The following is a 24,236-nucleotide window of genomic DNA, read 5'->3' as shown; positions in this document are numbered from 1 at the left end:
AACAAATGTCAAATTAGATTTTGGGTTCATCTGTTGGCTCTAGCATGTGGCCCTCGTCGTCGGCTAGCTGCGGTTATTTTACAGTTTTATCTGCACAGATGTTCATTAGACACAAACCATGATGCAGGAAATAAACCAGGACAACAAAAAGGATTCAAGAAGGACCCCACTCTTTGTACGTCATGGTGTGTTTCCAGCACTTAAGGAATTAAACCAGAGTCAAGGCTTGATTATACCTGAGATAGATAGATAGATAGATAGATAGATAGATAGATAGATAGATAGATAGATAGATAGATAGATAGATAGATAGATAGATAGATAGATAGCATGCACAAAATACATAGATATGATTTCCTGCGCACATGTGGAACAGAGTCTTGCTTGAAGTAAACTAGAAAGTAGAAAGCAGTATAAAATAGCAAAACCTATGCATTTCTATAAATGTGCATGAGTGCATCCACAAGAGGCTACAATTCAAATTCTATGCATGTCAAATACGTTGTGCAAAAATGGTTCTAGAGCTGGGGTGTCAAACATGCGGCCTGTGGGCCAAAATCGGCCCGCCAGAGGGTCAAATCCGGCCCAACTTTATAAAGTATAAAAATTACACAGAAGACATTAACCCCTTGATGCCTGAATTTATTTACAATTAAAATTTTTTAAAAATGCGTGTTTTTTCTTTCCAGCTGATGCTAAAATAAGTGAAGATTGTTTATTTATCTATTACACATAGAACAGATATGTAATAATAATAATAATAATAACAGATATTTAATAATTAGGGCTCACTCCGACCGGTCCTACCAGAAAGCAGTGCTTGTAAAAGGTTGATAGGTACGTACTGAATATGCACAAACCAGCATTGGGGGAATGGATACGCTATCTCTACTGCAGTCTGCATGAAAGTGGTATGATGTGAATTCGCATCAATAGGCGTCAAGGGGTTACATGCAAATTGTAAATTTGTAAATCTGTAAATTTTACATAATTTCTAGATTTCAACAAGTTGTTTTGACCATAAAGTAAAATACTATCATTCAGTTCCAGATGCCTGAGACTGAATGTTTTATGACTTTGTAGATTCACTGTGATCTGTAGGTTTGAATGTGTAAAAGACAAACTGAGGTATAATATTGTTGAAATTGAATTTAATTTTCTAAAGAAATTTCAGGATGTTCATAATGTTTTGCTAAAAGATAGTTTCTTAAATGTGAACATTTTCTGAATGTGCTTTTTTCAGGGAAAAATTTGGAGTTGTGGTTATTTTGCTCAGATTTTAGTTTTTCTTTTTGGCCTTTCGTATACAGGAAAGTAGGGAGAAGACCTACAGTAAAGGGCCATGAGCAGGAATCAAACCCAGGCCGTTGCGTCTGGGACGATAGCCCCTATTCATGGGTCCCCCACCCAACCAGTTGAGCTATCTGGGCGCCATTAGGCTGTGATTTTACTGCTCACTTGACATCAAACTGGGCTGAATGTGGCCCCTGAACTAAAATGAGTTTGACTCCCTGCTCTAGAGGGACTGATAAAGTGAATCAGCATTGGTTGGGTATGAAAACTACAAGTTTGAAAATGAAAATAAAACCGTCACAGCCTTCTTTGGAGTTAGCTAGCGGCTAAACACGGCATTAACGCTGGCAGTTTAAATTGCATTGTGGATAATGTCGGGTTTGGCTGGAACTGCTCACCTTTTCACCACCGTGTAGAGCTGGAGTTGTTAAAGTGCTCCACAGACCATTCAGAAGTCGAGGGGGCAGACAGCTGCTGATATATTTCAGACACGACTCGGATGTAACGCTGCTGCATTAGTATGCGCCGGATATTCGTAATTATCTCCGTCTCATAAACAAACGCCAGAACATCTGCATCATATTCGAGGCCACGGACACAACAATGCTGCTATTTTTGGCTGCGCTGTCTCCACCTACACAAGCAGGATGGCAACAGCAGCTGTATATATTATAAACTAATATTCAATAAACTAATGGTGAACTAACGTTGCCCATGGAAAGCATCATTAAAATCACAAAACAGCTCAAACAATTACAGCATGCGTGCGTATATTTCATACATGAGCTAATGTATGACTGATGTGTTTGAAATTTAGACTGAAGCTGTTTTCCAACTTCTAATTAAAGTTGCAAATGTGGTTATTGGGAGTTGCACAGTGGTGTAGTGGTTAGCACTTTTGCTTTGCAGCAAGAAGATCCCCAGTTCAAATCCCGGCCTGGGCCTGGGATCTTTCTGCATGGAGTTTGCATGTTCTCCCTGTGCATGCATGGGTTTTCTCTGGGCACTCCGGCTTCCTCCCACAGTCCAAAAAATATGTTGAGGTTAATTGGTTACTCTAAATTGCCCGTAGGTATGAATGAGAGAGTGATTGTCTGTATATGTAGCCCTGCGACAGACTGGCAACCTGTCCAGGATGTCTCCTGCCTTCGCCCGAGTCAGCTGGGATAGGCTCCAGCACCCCCCGCGACCCTAGTGAGCATAAAGTGATATATAGAGAATGAATGGATGGATGGAATATAGTTACTGGAAGCATTTTAACAGCGATTTAAAAACTAAATCCTGCTGCCTGAGCAAAGGAGGGAACAGGCCTGATATTGTGAGCAGCAGTAGAGGAGGCTGCAGTTTTCGGGTGGGATTTTGAGGAGGCGTGAGGATTAGTTCTGAGTTTAGGTACTTCCTGGTTTATCTGGTCTATTCAGTAGATGGCGCTGTTGCAAAAAAACAAGGTGGTCCTGAAACTGCAGCTTCTTCTAATGCAGAAAACACAATACTTTTTACATTTTTTTACACTCCACATCTAAGAGCTTTTTCTCTTCCAAAGTGCATGATGGTTTAAGTCTATATATGCAGTACACAACATCTCAGTCTGATTTTTTCGTGTACGGTATCATGGAAATTTATAATTGAGAATTTCCAACAGCACAACAAAATGGCTGATTCATTATATAGTGAGCAAGTGCAGAAATTGAACAAATCTGACATCTCAGACAACAGAACTTCAGGGAAACACCTACTCCTGACCTAATACTTTTACCTAAAGCAACAAAAGCAAAGAAAAACAACACAAATAATAATATTTCTTCTTTTTCCAGATGGCTTTCTGATTGGAGGTGTTATTTTTAAATTAATCACAACCAGATTTAATTTTTCCTGCACGCAACTGTGGTTTACTGGGACACTCCTACTATATTTACAAAGTTATCATCATTACTGTTAAGAAGAGTTGAGCTTCTCCTGCTTTAGAAAGTCATAATGTCTGTGATGAAGCCATAGAATTGATGAGTGAAACAGGCCTTCAAGTTAACCCTGCTCCAGACTGGTGCAACGCTGCTGTTTTAGGTTCAGCGTTTCAACTTTGTCCTGCTCTTTGTGATAGTTTGGAAGTTTATTCAAAATAAAATTGCCCATTTGTGTCTTAGTCAAAAAAACAGAGTTTAAAGTAACAGAATAAATCTCACCTTAGTGCCGTTGTTCCCTCGGTCTGGTTCTGCTGGCAGTTCCAGGAGTTCAGAATATATTCCCAACCTGCTAGCATGTTTTAAACTCCTGTTTCAGTTAATTACCTTCAAAAACAACATTCAGGGACACCATATTTGTTTGCAGCTTGATGTTAGAATTTCTTGTTTCATTAATGTCTTTGGAAGTTGACAGAAATGACTTCATCAGGGGAAACTCACGAAAGCCTTTCAAGGATTTTTGTTTGTTAAAATTAACTACCTGCACACATGAACACACAGCATGTGGATAACTAGTAGCCTGTTAGCTTAGCAGCATGACAGGTACACACCGTAGACTGTATATAAAGTGGACGCAGCATCTGGCTCCAAAATTGAAGCCCACCTGGAAGTGTCAAAAACTTACAATATCACGCCGTCTGCTAGGGTTGGCTCCAAAAAGCTTTTGCTCCATAGACCCCAATTCATTTTTGGAAAAAATAAAATTTGATAGACTGATTTTCTACAGCTCAGGATTTTTTTCCCATTAGTTTTCATGGTCAAAATGAGAGATCAAGTGGCCGATCTTAAGATAAATCAATACTGAATTTTAAATAAATCGTTAAAGTTGGCGGAGCCAGGGGGCGTGGCTATACTTGATTGACAGTCCCATAGACTGGTCCTGCCCCGAGTTGCTCTCCGGTCCAGCCTGTTTGATGACACTTTTTACGTCACTGGCTCCAAAAAATCCAAAATGGCGACCAGGAAGTAGCAAAATCCTTTTCTCAGCGTTGAAACCATAGATATATACAAACACGTTTGTATATATCTATGGTTGAAACTATAGACATATATAAAGAGTAGACGCCGCTGTCAGCCGCATCGACCGCTACTGCCTATTGGGGCTGACGAGACGTGGGGCCGCCATCTTGGTCCGGTCACCCGCTCCACTCAGCACTGTTTGACAGCGCATTTAATCCATCTTAACTCTGAATATTAAACTGATTTTCACGCGTTTCTTTTTTTTTTTCTTTTTTTTTTGCTGCAAACGTCATACATGTAGCTATGATACAGGACAAATGGTTCGGCGTATTTTAATATCCATAGCGGGAATAATAGATAATAATAATAGGTAATAGAATATTCTGATATTAAGCTCGACTGTAGACAGGTATTTTGCAAACACTGTAAACACACACACACTAATATATGTTAGAGAAGCAGATAATGGCAGTAAAGTCAATTATTTTAATAATTTGAACAGACAATATATGATTACGCTATATATACATATATAAACAAAATACTGACTATACATATTTCTATATAAAACAATAGATAGAAGTTATATATCAGAGAAAATTAATATATATAAATCATAGATGGAGTATCAACATCATTCACATATATGTCAGGGTAGAGACTCCAGTTCTACCAAATCGCAGTCTCTACCATGATATATACATACATAAACAAAATACTGACTAATGAACACATTAGTCAGTTTTCTGATATATTTATTATTTTGATACTCCACACATGATTTATATATGTAAATGATTTTCTCTGATATATAACTTTTGTCTATTATAGCCTATATATATATATATATATATATATATATATATATATATATATCATATATATATATATGATATATATATATATATATATATATATCATGGTAGAGACTGCGATTTGGTAGAATTGGAGTCTCTACCAGTAGAGATTGCGATCGCAATCTCTACCAATAGAAACTCCAATCCTGCCAGTAGAGATTTGTCAGGGCTAAGGTTAGGGTCAGGGGTCAGGGGAGGGGTTAGATTAAAAGGTCAGGGTCAGTTAAGGTTAGGGTCAGGGGTCAGGGCAGGGGTCAGATTTAAAGGTCAGGGTTAGTTAAGGTTAGGGTCAGGGGTCAGATTTAAAGTTCCATCTCTACTGGTAGAGATTACAATCACAAACTCTACTGGTAGAGACTCCAATTCTACCAAATCGCAGTCTCTACCCTGACATATATGTAGTGTAATTATATATTGTCTCTTCAAATTATTAAAATAATTGACTTTACTGCCATTATCTGCTTCTCTTACATATATTAGTGTGTGTGTGTTTACAGTGTTTGCAAAATACCTGTCTACAGTCGAGCTTAATATCAGAATAATCTATTGCCTATTATTATTATCTATTATTCCTGCCATGAATATTAAAATACGCCGAACCATTTGTCCTGTATCATAGCTACATGTATGACGTTTGCAGCAAAAAAATAAAAATAAAAAATGCCTGAAAATCAGTTTCATATTCAGAGTTAAGATGGATTAAATGCGCTGTCAAACAGCGCTGAGTGGAGCGGGTGACCGGACCAAGATGGCGGCCGTATTTCTCGCTGCGCAGCACCCCGAGCGGCGTCTACTCTTTATTATGTCTATGGTTGAAACCAACGGGTGACGTCACGGTTAGTTTACGCCTGGTACACACAACCTACAATGCATCACTCTTAAAGTGACAGACTCAGTGCACAGACGGTTTCTCTACCACAGGTTAAGACCTATCAACCTTCAGATATACGGTTTCTCAGTGTAAGCCTTTTTCTAGCACTATTTTTAAAAACTCCCACTTCACATTACAACCTTCAGTGTTGGACACCGATATTTTAACTGCTTAAAAAGACAAAAATGTCTTGGTTAGCCAGCCAAACTTCATTAACCCTCTAAAACCCAGCTGACACATATCCAGTTTTTCATATTAGTTAATTTCCTGTATAGTAATTTGGTACATTATTGTTTTTTAAAGAAAATCCTCAGCTAGAACATGCATAACATCTCAAATGTCAACTGGCTACCAGACATCCTTATAAATCCTGGTTTTTAAGGATGTCTGGACACTTCTCATGATATTACTACCCGGAAGAACAGCTACACTAATTTTGCTTTAGGATTTCTAGGAATTCAGACCATTTTTATCTGTCAGTGGTGCTTTACTGTTACTCTTATGGGGCATTTTGACCTTTAAATGGCTAATACGTCAGACGTAACAAGCAGATTTAATGAAAAGAATGTCTTATTGTCCAATTCTGCAATACCCGCATATACAATCTATGGATGTCACACAAACTTTTTCAAAGTAATTTAGTATTTTTCCCCCTAAGCCTTTTCTTTTTCTTGTCCCAAGTCCTTAAGTTTCACCACTTGGTAGCCATCTTGGTGATCTGTCAGTACTTTTGGGCTGACGAGATCATGTACCTAAATCTAAATGAAGGTGAAGTGAGCTATAAGTGCAGCTTCAATGGTCTCTCTCAATTGGCCTCTGCATTAGCTATTGTCACTCATTCATTGTTAAACCTCCTCCAGCATAAATAACAACAAACCGTTGACTAGGGTGAATAACATCAGAAAATGTTAAATTTATATCTGGCCATTTTAAGGGAATAACAAAAAACTACACTGATATTTTTCTCTGGAACATAAAGCTGCTGTCTGAGTATACCAGATGACATATTAAACTGCATATTATTGCAGTGCCACACCCAAGGTTCTCTGCATTGCTCTTAGCGATGTTTGCTAAACATGAAATTCTACATTTTTCTTGTTTATTGAACCCAAAACCCCACAGAATGAGAGCAAGAAGTTTAAATGGGGACAACATAAAAATGCTTATTTTGGTGTTTTCCACTGTAAGACAGTAAATGTGAGTTGTTTCTCAAGTACCCACGTCTTTTTGACACCAGGGCATCTATCAGCAGCCTGTATCATGAAATAAGTTTACAAATGCAATCAGCATTTCTCAGGTGCCGTAGCTGAACTTCAACGTAGCTGCTGATGAAGCAGAAATGCAGTAAAACACCTGAGGTCAAGAAGGGAGCGCTTTTAAGTTTAGATTTGACTCATTAACGGAAAATGGAGATGACGCAGCAGTGCAGCGGACTGTGTGCTGATCGACATGTTTGCGAAAGATATGAACACATTTTTGAAGAGTTGTGAAAAGGTGCCACATGTACAATAACACATACTGAGCTTGTTGTAAAGTTGAAATGCAACCTGCCTCAGAAATGTGAACTGTAAAGATGAGATCTGTGACAATTACTTGTTCTAGGATGGACAGAAACTGACAATCTGAATGAGGATATGAGGTATTTTAAAATGCCTGGATTTGGCCAAGTTAACTAACATCAAATTTAATTTTTAACTGATAGATTTTTTAATTCACATTTACTTCTAGTGGAAATTTACTAACACTGTGAACAAAAGTTGCTCAAAATATTACAAATAACTCATGTCTGCAGAATTTTAGATATGTCAGTGGCACACATATTTTAAAAACTGCTTTGAAACTTTAGAGCTGACAGGCTCAATAAATTACAGCCACAATCCTCTGTATAAAAGCTTACTTTATGAAGCACAGACTAAATATTCAGTAAATATGTCCTTTACATAGTATGAGCATCCTGTCAAAAAGTTCAGATATACAAACAAAACAAAAAGACAGATCCAATGCTGACATCAAAGTGCCGAAGTTGCCATTTTTTTCAAATAAAACATAACAATCAACGTTTTTTTTTCCACAATCCTATATTACAGCACAGGCCTACCCTAAAACATTGGGAAACAATGGTTAGCACAACAGCCAAAGTGACTATAAGGGGAAGTCTCCCTGGTAAGAAAGCAGTTATTTATCCTAACAATACAGCTTTAGAAAACGGTACTTCGTCTCTGAAAACTCAGCTCTGTTTCAGCATTTTGGTCTGTACAAGAATCCGCTTTCAGGATTCCAGCTGCGATTCCAGGTTTCCAGCCAAGTCCCAAGAGGACCTCAGATCCCATCAGTCACTATTAATGCAGCAGAAGTGCCATGTCCAGAGCAAAAGACATAATTGTTCATACAGTCAATATCCACAACTCTGGTTACGCCAACATGCTTCAATGCCACGTGGGGCTGAGTGAAGGGTCACCGAACGCACTGATCTACAGTTGTGTCATAAGCAAGAGAGAACATGTGTGTGTTTAGGGGAAATAGGATCGATTAAGGTGCTCACAAACAGCGGTACCACCACATCTCTGCTTCCCCAAAACCTAACACCAGTCCTCCTTCCAGGCTTAATGGATTGTTTGGAGAAATGTGTGCTGGATATCCGTTTGCCTGTTCTCAGCTGGTAGAGAGGGTCATTCTAAGAAAACCAAACCAGTCTCCTCTTCTTAGAAAACAACTCTCTCTCCTCTGCCTCACCCTCATGTGGAGGGTGTTTTGATGGCTACTTTGCTGGTGGAGTTGTTTTGCTGCCGTTCTCCTCTCCATGCTGACAGGTTTCGTGACTTTAGCACACTAAGCTTGAGCAGTCCTGCTGCTACGCTCTGCAATCAGCCAGTCTGTTTATAATAGGCCAGCGTCTGCTTTCCCAAAAACATCCTCATCTAATGGGAAGGATGGCAGTGGAAGGATTACACCGGTACTGCTAAATGCCCAATAGTGTACATTGCCAAAGGAGCTGTGATAGGTCCATGTAACCTTGTATAAATCAGAGTGCTGGGATGTTAGAAGAGGTAAAGGTACATCTATTCCCTCCTGATTGAGATGTAGGCTTATTCAGCAGAAGGACATTGGATTGTTTCTCACCAAACAAGCTAAATAAATGCTTAATACAATAACATGACCCTGTTATATTTACTTCTTCCGGTCGCCTACAGCTTCAGCATCTCAACTGGAACCACTTTAAAAAGCATGCCAGTGCACGCACACACCAGCTGACCTGCTCATACTGTACGCCTCCTGCCCACACTTTCCTCTTCTGCCCTTCACTTCGATCTCCAGAAACCGCACACTCGACCATATATTGTTACATATCAGCTCAGTCCTGACATAAGAGGAGCAGTAAGAGGTTAACACACGACATGGCACAGTGCTTTCCTTCAGTTACATACTGTCCTCCTCTTTTACTCCCTAAAAACAAACAGAATAATTAAATACACTTTAGTATTTGGGGTTAGCGTAGCTCAGAATATCACAGGAATAGACATTTGATCTATCTGACAAGTGACGAGAGTAGCATTCTCCAAAATCCCTCAACAGCTAGTGTCGAGGTGCCCTTCAGTAAGGCACTCAACCTCCAGTTCCTCTGGTGGAGCAGCTCAGTGAACACTTTAAACCACGTGGCGGCTCCGTGTGAACGTACGTAAATGCATGAATGTTAGGAAGTCGAAAAAGGGCGAGCACGCTCAGTATGAACCCTTCCTGGGGTGAATAAAGGTTTCAGAGAGTTAAATAAATAAATAAATATGCTATACAGGGACTCATTCCATCTGAGCTTTTTTTTCTTTTTTGTAACTCCGGGACAGATATGTTGCATCTTTACACACCACACTCCACCCAGACTGTAGGTCCACACAGTAACACACCTGTGAGTGGCTGAGCGTGTAAAAAAGGCCAGAATGCTACAGTAGTACCATCTCTACCACGCTCGTCTAAAACACTGCCTGACTCCTGGACTGAACAACGAGGACAGGACAGAGAAGACAAACCAGTCTATGTGTTGTCCTCTCTCTGGCCTTGTACTGACACATTATAAACTACTCAGAGTTCTGCTCATAACTAAGAACACATTGCAACTAAAGACGACTGCTTCACTCTGAGTTTTCAAAATAATACTGATGATGCTGCTATAAATAGTGATCAAAGTTATGATCATTTTAATGTGCAATAATAAAAGTTCAAAGAACTGAGGTTTGGCAGGGTTATTGTTGGGTATCAAGGGCACGCTCTTCGTCTTCTTCATCTATTGCTCAAGGACAGAAACTTATCATCAGGGTTGATAAATTCTGGGAAGGATAGCGACGTCTTACTGAGGAGTGGAGGAGCCCACAACAACAATACTAAGAACACATCCAGTTGTAGGATTAAGCTAGTTTGGCTTGGAGGGATGTTGCGTCATGGGCTGGTGCGCCTCCGTCCTCCCCGTTCCTCAGCTCCTCTGTCCCGGGACGGTGCATCCAGCCGTCCTCCCGTTCAGGCCGCCGTGGGCCTGACTGATGGATGGGGAAGACTGCGTCTTACGGAGGAGGCACTCGCGTCCGGCTAGGCCTCCCTCCATGATCAGGCTGCCCATGACGCTGGCCTCAATCTTCTCAAGGTCATCTGTCTCTGCTCGGATTTTAGCCTGAAGGAGGCTGATGTATGTCTCATAGCGAGTCTTCTGCTCGGAGAGAGGAGGAGGCGGAAGAGATCAGACAGAAAAGAAGACGAATCAAGAATCAACAGGATACAAATGGCCTCGTTGGAAACAGTTTGAACACTTTGGCCTCATTTACACCGGTTGTTAGTATGTAATCTGTATCTGGATTTGGCATTCAGACGCTGACACACAATCTGTGGCTCTTTAAATTACAAATAGTATTAAAATGCATTTTCGTTAGCCTGAATTTGCTCACAATTTGATCTAATCCAATGTGCAAATTAGCCAAGTGTCTCAGTCCTGCATAATGCAAACCTGACCACCTCCACATCTGTCTCACCTGATTGAATGCTGATCCAGTGGATTCTACTGTATTACACCTTGTACTAAAATGTTTTCTCGTTAGCTTGAATTTGATCACAATTTTCTCCCCCATGTTGCAATCCTGACCACTTCCTAAATGCAATCTGGCTGAGCCGATCTCACCATGTGTGTTCCTTAATCCAGGTAAGTTATCTACATACAAACTGCGTGCTTAGACCAGGTGTAAATATGGTAACTGTTACCTCACACATGGCTGCAGTGTGATCTAACTGAGGTATTAATATAACAGGTGAAAGTATCAGTGTCAAAAATACGCTGCAGTGTAACAAAAACAGATGGGTCACAGTATTCTATGCATTAAAAGCTAAAAAAAACAGAACATTATATGGACATGAAACAGCAGACAATAGTCATCTGGTTTAAAAAAACCCAGCACAGACAAATTAATAAAAGCTGCACGCGAGTCTGTACCTCGTACGTGAGGTAGTGCTCTTTGAGCCGGTACTCCTCCCACTCGCGGCTTTTTGGGTCAGCTGAGGGCAGATTTTTTCGGTGCTCTTCTAGCTCCAGGCTCATCTGCTTCAGTTTGCTCTCGTGACTCAGCAGCTGCTCCTCCTGCACCAATCGCAGCCCAAACAAAAGCCAGAAGACACCCCAACACAGCCAATCAGATGCAAGCAGACACAAATAGAATATGTTAAATTGCCCATCCCTGTAGCTGCTTTAAATGGATTGTAGATGCATCAGTGATATGATGTGTGTTATAAACAATCACAACTACGTGCTGATTGTGGTACTAACAATCATATATAATGTTGCTGGTAGATTAAATATAGAGGCAGGAGGGTGTGATGGCTGAATGGCTGTTTTGACTGCACGCTGTCGGCTGTGTGTGTTTGTGTTCGTGCCTGGTTGAGGCGAGTGGATGACGACGGCAGAATTGGCCGACAGAACTTCTTCATTGAGCCGATGGCAGCAGGAAAGGCCGGAGCGGAGAACAACGCCGCGACCAGGTTTATCCGGAAGATCCAGGACATCATCTCCTCCTCACTCCTGGAGAGATAAAGACAGTAAGGTTTGGTTAGTAGTGTGGTATAACTGGTTTAACCTCTTGCCCTCCTCTGTCCCTCTCAGCCCGCCCGGCCAGCAGGCAGATGGGTCCCCCCTATATAGAGCCGGGTTCTGCTCGAGGTTTCTTCCCTGTTAAAAGGGTGTTTTTCTTTGCCACTGTCGCCTTTGGGCTTGCTCTGGGGGTCAGGCATATGGGTTCTGTGAAGCGTCTTGAGACGATTTGACTGTATTTGACGCTATATAAATAAAATTGAATTGAATTGAATTGAATTAAGCCCACAGGTGGGCCGAAGAAATCCCGGCGTTTTTTTCTGAAAATATGGCCAGGGCTTAAGAGGTTAACAATAGCCTGATACATTTAGGTTGCTGAAGACAACAACAGCAAAACAACAGGCAATTGCTGGAATTTGAAAAAATTATAGCAACATCTAAAGTGTGTCAGTTATTATGAGGGATTAGCAGGATCCAATATTCAACATTTTTTCTATTCCAGTTTCCTTTTTAAAAAAAAACAAAAAAACAACGATTCTCAATTACAAAAAATACTATTTAAAATGGCAATGGTCAGTGTTGCTTCATCTCTGTTAGTCATTCTGTTGACTTGTGATCAGTTCCTGTCTCATACGTAAAACATCCTGAGCAAAGGTTTATCATCACTAAAGGATAAACAAAAAGTTCTCTCATAATTAAAAGGAGGTAAAACATAAATAAAGACATTTCAACTAAGTTTTGTGTTGCAGTTCGAGCTGCTCCAAATTTTGACACCAAAATGTTCATTTTTAAATATCAATTATTGTTGTCTTTGATAACTAATAATCCATGTTGTGGCCGACCTTTAATCATTATTTTGAAACAGTGTGCCCTGATTTAAAAATTAAAACTTTGTGTTACATTTTAAAATGAGAAAAGCACTCAGAGAGCTCAGTACTCTGCCAAGGCTACTCAGCCGTTGAATCACTTCAGACGGCTGAAATCTGGAAAAAAATCATGACAGAAATCACGGCAACATAAATGTGTCGAGTTAATATAGATGTACCCACAAACAAAATGACTTTCCGCTGAGCACAGGTGTGTGTATGTGTACGTTATGTATGGATACCGAATCACGTGTCCTAAATATGTAGCGGGCAGCGGGGATTGATGGGACTCAGAAACACCCCCACAATTTAATCAGTTGTTTCTTTTATCATTTTTGACGGATACGTCCCGAAAAGTCTGCAGCTGTGGATTTGTAGTAGGATCACAATCATGTGATCATCAGCAGGCAGCTGATGTAGTGTTCACTTGTTGTCATGGTTACAGTAATGCATGTCGCTATCTCACAAACCAACACTGATCGCCACAAAACTCCACCGAGGCCTCCTTGGCAAAGTGAATATTGGAAATTTAAATATATATTAAAGCAAACAATGAAAAAAAAGATTATTTGAAATAAAGAAGGTTTGCACTTATTTTAAACAACTAAATGGCTGTTTTCAGCAACAGCAATGCTCAGTTTAAATGCCACAAATCATCTGTAACTTTCAAACACTTCAAACTAACAAGCAATGGCTATTTGATACAGACCTCGCAGAGTAGTTTTTATTATATCAAAATTATAAAACTTATACATGTCACAGAAATATGTTTGATGTCAGTGTGCTGGTAGATTTATCCTGCTGAGACTTTATGTGTCCTTCCGTATAACAATTAGTATCAGTGATCACAACAATGTCTTTTTAATTAGTTAAATTTAATTAGTATTGTAGTGAAACTTTTTAGCTACTTTTTTCCATTCCACCAATCTTATTTATGAACTCATACACAGTATATTGAGAGTCTAATTATTCATCAGCCCTTTTTTTCCCCTGTTATAAGGACAGGATTATAAAACTACCCACCGAGAACAGATATTAAAAAAATGTCTCATGAGCACCAATGGTAAAATTCCAAAAGGTATGCTTGAAAATGTAAAGTCCTGCTGTATTTGTCTTCATTCTCAGATGTTTAATGTGTTTCTAGAGTTGTTTAGAGTCTTACGGGGCTTGGAGCAGAAACACTCTCCAGTCTGAGGTTTTGAGCTTCAGTACATTGGCTCTCTTGCTGTAGTCGGTGGCACGAGTGGCTAAAGCGTGATGGATCCGGACTGCGTTCTTCAGGTCCACCTCTGAAATGTCAGTATCTGGCTTGTATTCATCCTGTTTCAATGACAGGAAAAAAAAACACAGGCAGAAACTGTAGGCAATATATATTTGAGAAGCTGAACATCAATGTTGTAATTCACTCTCTCACAGCATTGAATGGAAGAATATCCACACTATCATCACAAAGTAAAAATATTAAAGTTTTTGTGACAGATACGGAATCTAATTCACTTCATGAAGGTTGAACGTTCATGAGGGTACTTCATAAAGTCCCCAGTCTCACCAGAAAAACTAAGATTGTTGCTGCATTATTTTTTAGCATCCTTTTACTTCCTTTCACTGCGGTGCACTTGGTCCTCAGAGCTTCACTGTCTAATTTGTAGAATAACGCCACATCTCGAGCCTTCAAATTCTCCTCAGCAACATGTATGATTTCATCATCACTCTGAAAATAGTAATCACTCAATTGGGATTTCAGTTTGGGGAACAGATAGAAGTCCAGAAGACCACTGAACATCGACATTTGGTTGCTTCTGCCACCTGCACATATCGACGGACACGTTGTCCTGGAGCAACAGCAGCCAGCTCTAAGATTTCCTCTCCTTTTTTCTTTGATTTGCTTCAAATATTTGACTTTTTGTGGACAGAGATGTAAGACTTTGTAGAATACAATCATGCCCAAAAATGGGAGATGGGCCCCTTGTTGCAGGACCCTCAAAACAATCTGACATGTGGTCTGTGCAGCTTTTCTACCAGCAGGGGGAGACAAAGACACACTGGTGCAACATTGCCTCATTTCCTCCCCTAATGCTGTCTCTAACACACACACACACACACACACACACACACACACACACACACACACACACACACACACACACACACACACACACACACACACACACACACACACACACACACACACACACACACAGAAGCTCGCAGCATCCACCACTGCTGTCACTGCGGTGGTGGATGTGTTTCTATGGTAACGGAGCAGAGGACGAGATGCGGTACCTTCTGGAGATACAAAATCATCCCTTTCAGAACCGCATAGAACTTCTTCCAGCCACGGCGACCCCTCGGAGCTGCGAGAGAAACACAGAAATGAAACTGTTCCTTCGTGTGTTCTCATGAAACTGACAATGAAGGATTTGGTAACTTCTGTCAAACGTTGCATTTCAATGTGAAAACGTAAACTCACTGCGTTTGCCATCCATGTCGGCGTGGCTCTTGCGGGTCAGAACTCCGTGTTTGTAGGTGACGGCATTTAAGAGGATAGGAATGGCGATGAAGGGGTTACTGCCGTCAGTTACCCTGGCAACACGTTTACTCCCGCCCTCACATTGCTCCTCCACCAGTTCTGATAGACTCTTCCTCAGCTCCTCCTCCTCACTGCACATACAAACACCCTTTCAGACAGAGCATGTATTCAAGTGTACTTACATCTAAAAAACTTGTATACCCCAAACACTTTGTCCTTTCGATAAGCACAAAATGCATACTCACACTGCCCACTCCAGCTTCTCATTCTTGATTGAGTTATACAAGACCTGTGTGGAGAATAAGAGCAAAAATCTGAACATTTTCATTCATTTTGTGCGCTTTATTAAAATTAAAGATCAAAGTAAGGTTCCAGTTTCCAGTAGCTGTACTCTCTTGGGAGGAAATCTGTACCTTTAATAAATCTTTGGGAAAGTCTTTGCCATTGTTGAGGCCGTCTAGATTACTGATAAACTGCTGGCAAGACATCTTCTTCCCAATGTTCTGCAGAGACGAGAACAGACCAATGAAAGGGAGAAACATACAAACAAAACAATAGATTGGAGTTCAATATGAGATATTTTCAGTGAAATCAGCCTTGTTCAGCTCTGTATCAACAGAGAAACATTCAAATTTCAAAGCAGCTGATGATTTCTGCCCAGTTTAACCTGAGCCAACCTGGGTGCAGCCGTCCACTGGGGGGCAGTATGAAGCTGCTGGACTTCCATAAGTAGTGGTGGTTCGTGTGGCTCTGCCTGTATTAGAGCTTATCTGGCATCAGCTAACCACACCTATCACAAGTGTTCTAACCTCTAACCATGTTGCATCATTACAGAAGAAAACAGAAGGAGCAACTGGTGTAATACTACATTTTCATGCCCTAATTTAGCCGGTAACCTAAATAGACACAAATGTGGAAATAAAACTGACTTGACTCACTGCTGGCACAAAAATATATGTAATTGGTTAGCCGGTTTTTATACACATTTTCCTCCAGGGAGGCCACATCACCGCCAAGACAACCCTGTTCCTGTTTTCTCTGAGGAATAGAAATTACTCAGAATAATGCGGCATGCATTGAAAAATATTTCCACTTCATTGTCATAAAAAGGAACAGTCTAATTACAACGATTAATTACTTTGTTTACAAACTAACTCATACTTTGATACAATGAATGCATGAAAGTGGGCACTTATTAAGTTAAACTCGCATAATGGTGCAAAATTAAATCTGATGTCCATTTTGTTTTACTCGTAATTGTCATTAAGATGTTGAATTTGAAAGCGCTGCACTGTAGCTTTACTTACAGCTTAGACAAATGTTCCAAAAATTCAATTTAAGCAGGATGAATATTAGCCAAAATAAATGGTCTAGATCTAGTCTGATATAATCTATGACTGTCTCTTTTATTACAAATATAAAAGTATGATTTAATTGTGCACTGATGTCAGTGTTAGTAAGTAAACTTACCACCTGCAGGGGCAGAGAGAGACCAGGAGACCAGAGGTGGTTAGCAGGGAAAGGATTTGAAAATGAGGAACAGGAGTTGAAAAGAGAGAGAGGATATTAGTTAGAGGAGGGATATTGACTAAAATCACTATCAGCAGGGACTGACTGAGTTCAGAAGGAGGGTTGTGGGAAAGGCAAAGGACTTGAACATGTTATGTTGCTCAGATCACAGCGCTCCTGTTTTTCAAACTGAAAGGATGAGACGATTCGGGGAGAGGAGAGACAGAAACAGGTCAGAAAGTAGGCCGGGGAGGGGAGAGAGAGCAACAGAGAGAAAAATGGTAGACAGACGAGGAAAGAACATGAAGTATATCCAGAAGAAGACTTAAAGGGAGGCATTCCAGTGCTGACAAACAATAGCCTTTACACTTTGTTTCCCCAAACAGAAGAAAACAGGGTAGAGGATTGTAAAGAACTAATAAGACAGAGAACTGCACTACATACGTGTCCGTGCAGATCAGTGTTGAGCAGCATGAGGGCGCAAGTTAACGTGTGGGCTCCATCTGCAATAAGATGATACACAGGGCCAAGGTCAACTAAATGTCACATGAATTCATGAGAATGCACTGCTGCATATGGAAAACCCCAGGTATTGATGTTGTGAAGTGATGTGCTTCAGTATATTTAAAATGTATGCAAATCCACCAATGTTGAGCGTTTGATTAACTTACATCGAAATGGAAATCAGCATCAGTTAATGTGGAAAATCTCTTCATTCAGATGCATTAATATGAGTGTTTTTGTGCATTTTTGTGTGTTTTTATACAGTTTTTTTCCTCATTACCATTTTCACCCGCACGACTCTGACCTTCAGCGGTGGGTGTCTGTGGGTTGCAGTGGCAGAACCGCCGAGAAAAATGGACGAGGACCCGCTCTCTCTCCTGCGTCTCTCCCATCAGTGGGAAGGCTTTTAAGAAGTTCCTGCCGCACATGAAGAACCTTATGAAACATTTTACTCCGACAACAGCTCTAACAGTCAAGCCTGCCTTTTAAAATGATCAAGTATACTATTTAACTGGACCAACTTTGTCTCCAGCCTCTCAAAGATCACCTGTGCAGATGGCTCAGATCTGAAAGAGTTCGTTAGTTCCTACAAGTACCTTGGTCTGTGGCTGGACTCGTCACTCTCTTTCATTCCTCACATCAATTTTCTACAGGCTAAAATCAAATCCAGACTGGGGTTCCTTTGCTTTAATAAGGCCTCCTTTACATACTCTGCCAAAAACACTCTTGTGAAGATGACCATCCTCTTCATGTTCAACTACGTTGATGTCATGTATAAAATGGCCCCTAAGTTTCCCCTTAACAGGCTTGACATCCTCCATCACTCAGCCATCCGTCTTGCTACCGGTGCTCCTTTCTCCATCCACCATTGTGACCTTTACAAACTGGTGGGCTGGCCCTCCCTTTACACCAGGTGATTCCAGCACTGGTTTTTACTCATCGACAAAACCCTATCAGGGAAGAGACCTTAATACTTCTCCAACCTCCTACAACCCTTCCATAACAACCACAACAACTACCACCTGATGTCCAGTGACCTCATAACACTCTCTATCACCAAGGTCCACATTGCCTTTGGCCGGGATTCCTTCCAAAAATCTCTTAAACTGTCATCTCTTCCTTCACTTTACATATTCAAGCAGAAGCTGCAGCCGACCCTAGCTGACCACTGCACATGCTGACTGTTTCTCGATGAACTGCTCACATTAATCTAGGTTGTTTTTAATCTCTGTTTAAACACTTCTGTGTCTTCTTTTGTATATGTATTGTTTGTTTGTTATCTTTCTTTCTGCTGGGGTCTCTTGTCAAGTCATCAGTGTAAATGATCTCATCGGATTCTACCTGGTAAAATAAAGAATTTTTTAAAAATTAATGCTGCATAATACTACAATGAGGGGCAACTGTGTCTCAACTGCTAATAAATGGAGCTGACTCTGTAGCTGGGTACCAGGAACAAGATCTTTATATAGACTGAACAGAAGAATAACCTGAAATTTGATGAATATCCAAATGTTTGATGGAACCAGCTTGTTTGATGCATACATTTTTTGTTAAACTGTATTTTTCACTCCTTAAATCAACATTTAGAAATATAAGTTTAGATAAAACTTCTAGTAAAATACTTCATTCTTACCAGAAGTCACTGTGGCTCAACTGGAATCTGTATTGCCATTATCCGACCATTATGAATGCAGAACCTTAAGTGTGTCAGATGTTCCTTTCTGACAGCAGTATCCTAACCTTTTCCATTCCTAAGTGGAACTCATGAGGCCTCTTAACTAAACACTCTGCACTGAAGCCAGCAGTTTGAGACAGCAACATGTCAGGTACAAGGCCGTAATGTACTCTGCAGCTGTCAGCTACACTGGCTAACTGCACTCAACACGACAGCTTGATTAGGACAAAGCTAATGCGTTGTGAAGAGGGACTGTGAGGAATATACGTATACGCACAAACACACACACATGCACGAATATTCTAGTATCACACACTCATCACTTGCGAGTGCTGAGTTTGCATTACCTCAGGGCTCGATCCAGTGACAGGCCGGAGAAATCAAAGAAGCTCAGGTACTCCGATGCCACCAGCTGGCTGAACTCATTACTGCAGAGAGACGGAAAGAGAGCATCAGCACAACAACGTGGCACTGATGAGCTGTGAGCGTTATATAAATGATTGTGTGAAGTCTTCAGCATGTTCTAATTTGTTTGGTTATGCAGTCAAACAGCCATTTCTGCACGAGCATCAATACAAACAATGTGCCTCTGTGTTTCATCTCTACAGTCACATAACTCAATCCGTTCTCCCCTTTTCTGGTGATTTATGAGCCCATGAGTCAACATGTGTGTGTGTCCATGTGTTGCTGTGTGCATTCATGCTCACTTCTTGCCCAGGTGTCTGGCCACGTCGCAGCGTTTGAAGCCCTCGAGGTGATAGAGGCGCTTGGCCAGCCTCTTGGCGGCTTCGCAGTCGGGCCGGCAGCCGTTGGCCAAAGTGTCGGTGCTGCCGCGCTCCAAATGCTCCAGACTGCCCAAATCACACTCCTCCGAGTCAGACAGCGCGTCTGTGAGGTTTGCATCGCTGGGGAGGACAAAACACACAAATCCAAACACACACACACAACCAGGTGCCCAGGTTAATGAATGGAACACATGTCCACTGTTGCACGCCCACTCGCTTAAAACTAAACAGAAACCGCTGAGCAAAAAACTCAATTACATAAACATATGTTCGCACACACACAGACACAAATCAAATGAGGTTTAAATGACTTGTTATGATAGTGACCCAGTTTCACTGTCACTTAATGCCCTACTTTGATGCAGGGGATATGAGGGCTGATTATGATGCCGAAGCAGATTTCACCTGCTGCAATCTCCTCTAAAAAGCCCCGCTAATCTCAGACTACAAACCTCTAACATAATTTGAATTAAAGCAGTATAACAGAAAAACTAATATCTGAATTCTATTCCTCTGTCTCGAGCAAATGTAGCAGAGAAGTTGGAAAACATATACCACTTCATCACTAATTCCAAACGGACTAGTAAGCCGTCATGAGACCGTCTATTCCAGCTGTGAATGGGTGCATCTGTGTCAGTATGAAGCTGGGAGTTTCCACAACATGCTGAATGTACTCCCACAGGACTAGTTAAAGTTAAGAAAAGATGAAATGAGATTCGGCCAAACTGTTCAAGACAGAACTGAACACGCAGCTTTTATTGGTAAGTAATGACTTGCAGAGTCTGTATAAATAACAGATCAGCAGGACGCACCCTGTTGGAAGTAATAATGCCTCATTTTAACACTATGTGCCAGTGTCTCACACTGAAATAAAGTAATAGTTGTTTGAATTTGCTGAAATACAAACTGTTAGAGCTGAATATGAGAACAGATTCCACTCAAGTTCTGCAAAAATATTCCCAGTCAATTGCAATGTTCTTCAGTAGAGCTGAACAATTATTCCAAATATCAATAAAATCATAATAAGTGCAATACAGACATTTCAGGAACTGTGATTTTTTTTAATGAAGATAAACATGTAGCAACATGTTATTATGCAGCACTGTGGGAGGCCCTGGACAAGAAATCAAGTTTAGCTTACATGTTTGGCACAGACTGCAGCAAAAATCACATCATCATTTTCATATCTGATCCAGTACAAAATATATCTTAAAAATTTAATTTTCATTAACATTGTGGCTTGTATCTTTTGCAATAAGACTTTTTCGTTCACTTCTATCCTTGAGTGAGAAACTTTTCACCTAACCTCATTAAAGAGCTTACACACTGAAGAGAAACTAAAACTCTCCACTATAGCCTTCTCGGGACATTTAATGATAAAAAATGAAAAACATTTCTGGAGTAAAAGGGCATAAATGTTTTTAGATTTGGGACAGCAATGATTTAGCACCAGACCTTCATGAAGTCGGACAACTAAAACAAATTTATGAAAAGGACTGAAGCAGCTGAGATGGTCTCACTTTTAGTCCCAAGAACGGTGTCTTGGGACTAAAAGAACGGCGTCTTTTAGTCCCAAGACTAAAAGAAAGGCATAAAAAATCCTCCATTGTAGAATTGGAGTTTCTACCAGTAAAGATTGCGATTGGAGTCTCTACCAGTAGAGATGGAACTTTAAATCTGACCTCTGACACTAGGGCTGGGTATCAATCTAAAAGTTTCGATACCGGTACCAATTCCGATACCTTCACTTCGATACCGGTTCCTAAACGATACTTTTTTCGATACCAGTTTTACAATATATACTCTAACAGAATGAAAATTGCATTACACATTACTTTTCACATCTTGAGTTTAATTTTCCAGTGATTTCCAGTGCAAAAGAACATTTGCAAGCAATGTACAGTTCAGTACATTCTGAGCCACCTTCGGCCCGGACCCTTCCTGGCCGACCCGGAGCCGGTCGCGGCGCACCGCCGCGGAGGAAATGCGCCAGGCGGGGGACGGCCCGCACCCGGTGAGAGGTCCCGCGAGGGGATCCTCCCGCACCGAGCGGCCGCCCCTGGCCCGCCGAGTTGAATCTCCCGGGCGGACTGCGCGGACCCCACCCGTTTACCTCTTAACGGTTTCACACCCTCTTGAACTCTCTCTTCAAAGTTCTTGTCAACTTTCCCTTAAGGTACTTGTCGACTATCGGTCTCGTGCCGGTATTTAGCCTTAGATGGAGTTTACCGCCCGCTTTGGCATATACTGCACCGCGCACTATTGGCGTCTGTGGCGATGGGCGTGGGAGAGCTCAGCTGCAGAGGGGAGAGGTGTGGAGGAGTGTGTGTGGAACCAGCGTCAGGTTAATTAGCGCAGCTGGCACCAATTAGACTCACCTGATTCTCTCGGCAGTAACAGACTGAAGCAGAGGACAAAAGACAGACGGACAGAGAGGACGGGGGAACGGACGAGCGGAGGACAGCGGACAGGACGAGGTCCGGTGGAGCGGGCAGCTTATCGAACGAGATCCTGTGGAGATCCGGCTGACGCTGAGACTGTTTACCGGAGGAGAGCCGGCGGACGTTGAGACTGTTTACCGGACGAGGTCCGGTGTAGCGCCGGGCAAGGAAGAGAGACTGTTTTATTTACATTGAGACGGTGTGGTGAATAAAAGACTTTGTCTGCATTGGCCGAACTGCCGTGGTTATTGTGCTGAGCAGAGCCGCAAACAGGTTCTCCTGTTACAGCGTCCATTTTACAAAAGTAGAGCCACGTTTTAGACCTCAGAGGCATCTTTTCCCACTTCGACGACATGCTAAACAACTGCAGTAAATTCAATGTACCTAACGTGAAACCTGTCTGTGAATGGGCAGCATGCTTTTTTCCGGCTTGCCGCAATCACGTGTAATGTTACAGCCAATCACAGGTTTGCTTTATCATAATCACGTGATAAGTACCGGAACATGGAACCGAAAGACGAGGCTTATTTCGATACTCATTAGTACCGAAACATTTCGGTCGGTGCCATTAAAGAACCGAAGTTCGGTACTCAGCCCTATCTGACACTAACCTTAACTGACCCTGACCTTTTAATCTGACCCCTGCCCTGACCCCTGACCCTAACCTTAACTGACCCTGACCTTTTAATCTAACCCCTGCCCTGACCCCTGACCCTAACCTTAAAAGTCTAACCTTAGCCCTGACAAATCTCTACTGGTAGGATTGGAGTTTCTACAGGTAGAGACTCCAATCGCAATCTCTACTGGTAGAAACTCCAATTCTACCAAATCGCAGTCTCTACCATGATATATACGTCGACATGAATGCACTCGATACGCATGGAAACGCTATAAAACACATGCCAGACCTCTAGGGGCGCTGTAACGATATGACGGAAACGCGCAAACAGAAGAAAAAAACAGTGGGCATGCGCAAAAGTTGTAAACAGAGGCCAAGCCGGGAAGTAAATAAAGTACCGTAATGTGTCCTCGATAATTGTTTGTTTAACTCGGTGGTGATTGAGAAGAAGGAGATTTTGCTGCAACAGGGATAGTAGGGTCACTAGTTTCGGTGCGTGTCAATGAATATACGAAACTATGACGCAAGCATATCTGAAAAGGAGCGGATAGCCAGTAAACACGGAGCTGCGTATACGGCGTTTCAAAATCTTTCCACTCTGGAACCTGGTTTCAAAAATGATCGTTTACAGACCCCCAAAACGCCGTCTTCGTGTGGATGATACGCAGATTCGGCAAGAAACTTATGCGTTTATACCTCGTTTTGTCTTCGTGTGGATGAGGCCTTTAACTGTTGTCAGGAGAGCAGAGAGAATCAATGCAGCGTATTAATTAGTGCCCAGTTTATATATTTATGATTTACTGTGGTAGATTGATTGCTGCTGAGCTGTGTCCACTGTACATCACACTGTATACTTCGCAACTTGCTGCCCACCAGAGTCAATCAGTAGGGAGTTAATTAGCCTTTTACTGGCACTGGAATAAACATTAAAGTCTGTTGTTGACTGCAAGTTAACAAAATGCTTTGTTATTTCAATTTGACATTTTTGTTCCAAGTATCTTCTTCACATCTTATTTAATGCATTCTTTCCACTCTGACCTCACAGACAACACAGCTAACATTTGTGCAGCGTCACATGACATTTACTGTCATCGACGCTGAGAGGAACAAATACAAATTGCACACTATTTCTGTATTTACCAGCAAATTAAGGACAAGTGCAAAATTCACCTCCATCAGTCTCAATGACATTTCCTCATTTCCTGCCTCTGCATGCGTCTGTGTGCCTCCGCCAGCATTCTCACCAGATGATTCAGATGTTTTTTGCATAATCTGATCAGCCCAATTTCATTACCCTCACAAATTCAATA

At 41.3% G+C, this 24,236-nt stretch overlaps 1 protein-coding gene across 2 annotated transcripts in view; it reads right to left on the bottom strand.

The window, feature by feature from the left end:
• Positions 1 to 7,818: 7,818 nt before the first annotated feature.
• Positions 7,819 to 24,236, bottom strand: part of psd2 (pleckstrin and Sec7 domain containing 2) — a 43,057-nt gene continuing 26,639 nt past the window's right edge. The window contains exons 4-15 of one of the 2 annotated variants that reach the window (XM_051954052.1): positions 19,789 to 19,986; positions 19,429 to 19,509; positions 17,687 to 17,823; positions 17,347 to 17,405; positions 15,807 to 15,896; positions 15,639 to 15,682; positions 15,334 to 15,524; positions 15,147 to 15,217; positions 14,026 to 14,183; positions 11,844 to 11,988; positions 11,407 to 11,550; positions 7,819 to 10,632 (exon numbers count right to left, since the gene is read on the bottom strand). In XM_051954052.1, coding sequence (XP_051810012.1) covers positions 10,402 to 10,632; positions 11,407 to 11,550; positions 11,844 to 11,988; positions 14,026 to 14,183; positions 15,147 to 15,217; positions 15,334 to 15,524; positions 15,639 to 15,682; positions 15,807 to 15,896; positions 17,347 to 17,405; positions 17,687 to 17,823; positions 19,429 to 19,509; positions 19,789 to 19,986 — 1,549 coding nt within the window. In that variant the 3' untranslated portion in view covers positions 7,819 to 10,401. The remainder of the gene's footprint in view (positions 10,633 to 11,406; positions 11,551 to 11,843; positions 11,989 to 14,025; positions 14,184 to 15,146; positions 15,218 to 15,333; positions 15,525 to 15,638; positions 15,683 to 15,806; positions 15,897 to 17,346; positions 17,406 to 17,686; positions 17,824 to 19,428; positions 19,510 to 19,788; positions 19,987 to 24,236) is intronic. The other variant, XM_051954053.1, reaches the window with a different exon arrangement.

This window comes from Acanthochromis polyacanthus, chromosome 10 (genome assembly GCF_021347895.1).
Source record: "Acanthochromis polyacanthus isolate Apoly-LR-REF ecotype Palm Island chromosome 10, KAUST_Apoly_ChrSc, whole genome shotgun sequence".
NCBI classification, from domain to species: Eukaryota; Metazoa; Chordata; class Actinopteri; family Pomacentridae; genus Acanthochromis; species Acanthochromis polyacanthus.
The sequence above is the reverse complement of the archived record's forward strand: the minus strand, read 5'-3'. Positions and strand labels throughout refer to the sequence as shown.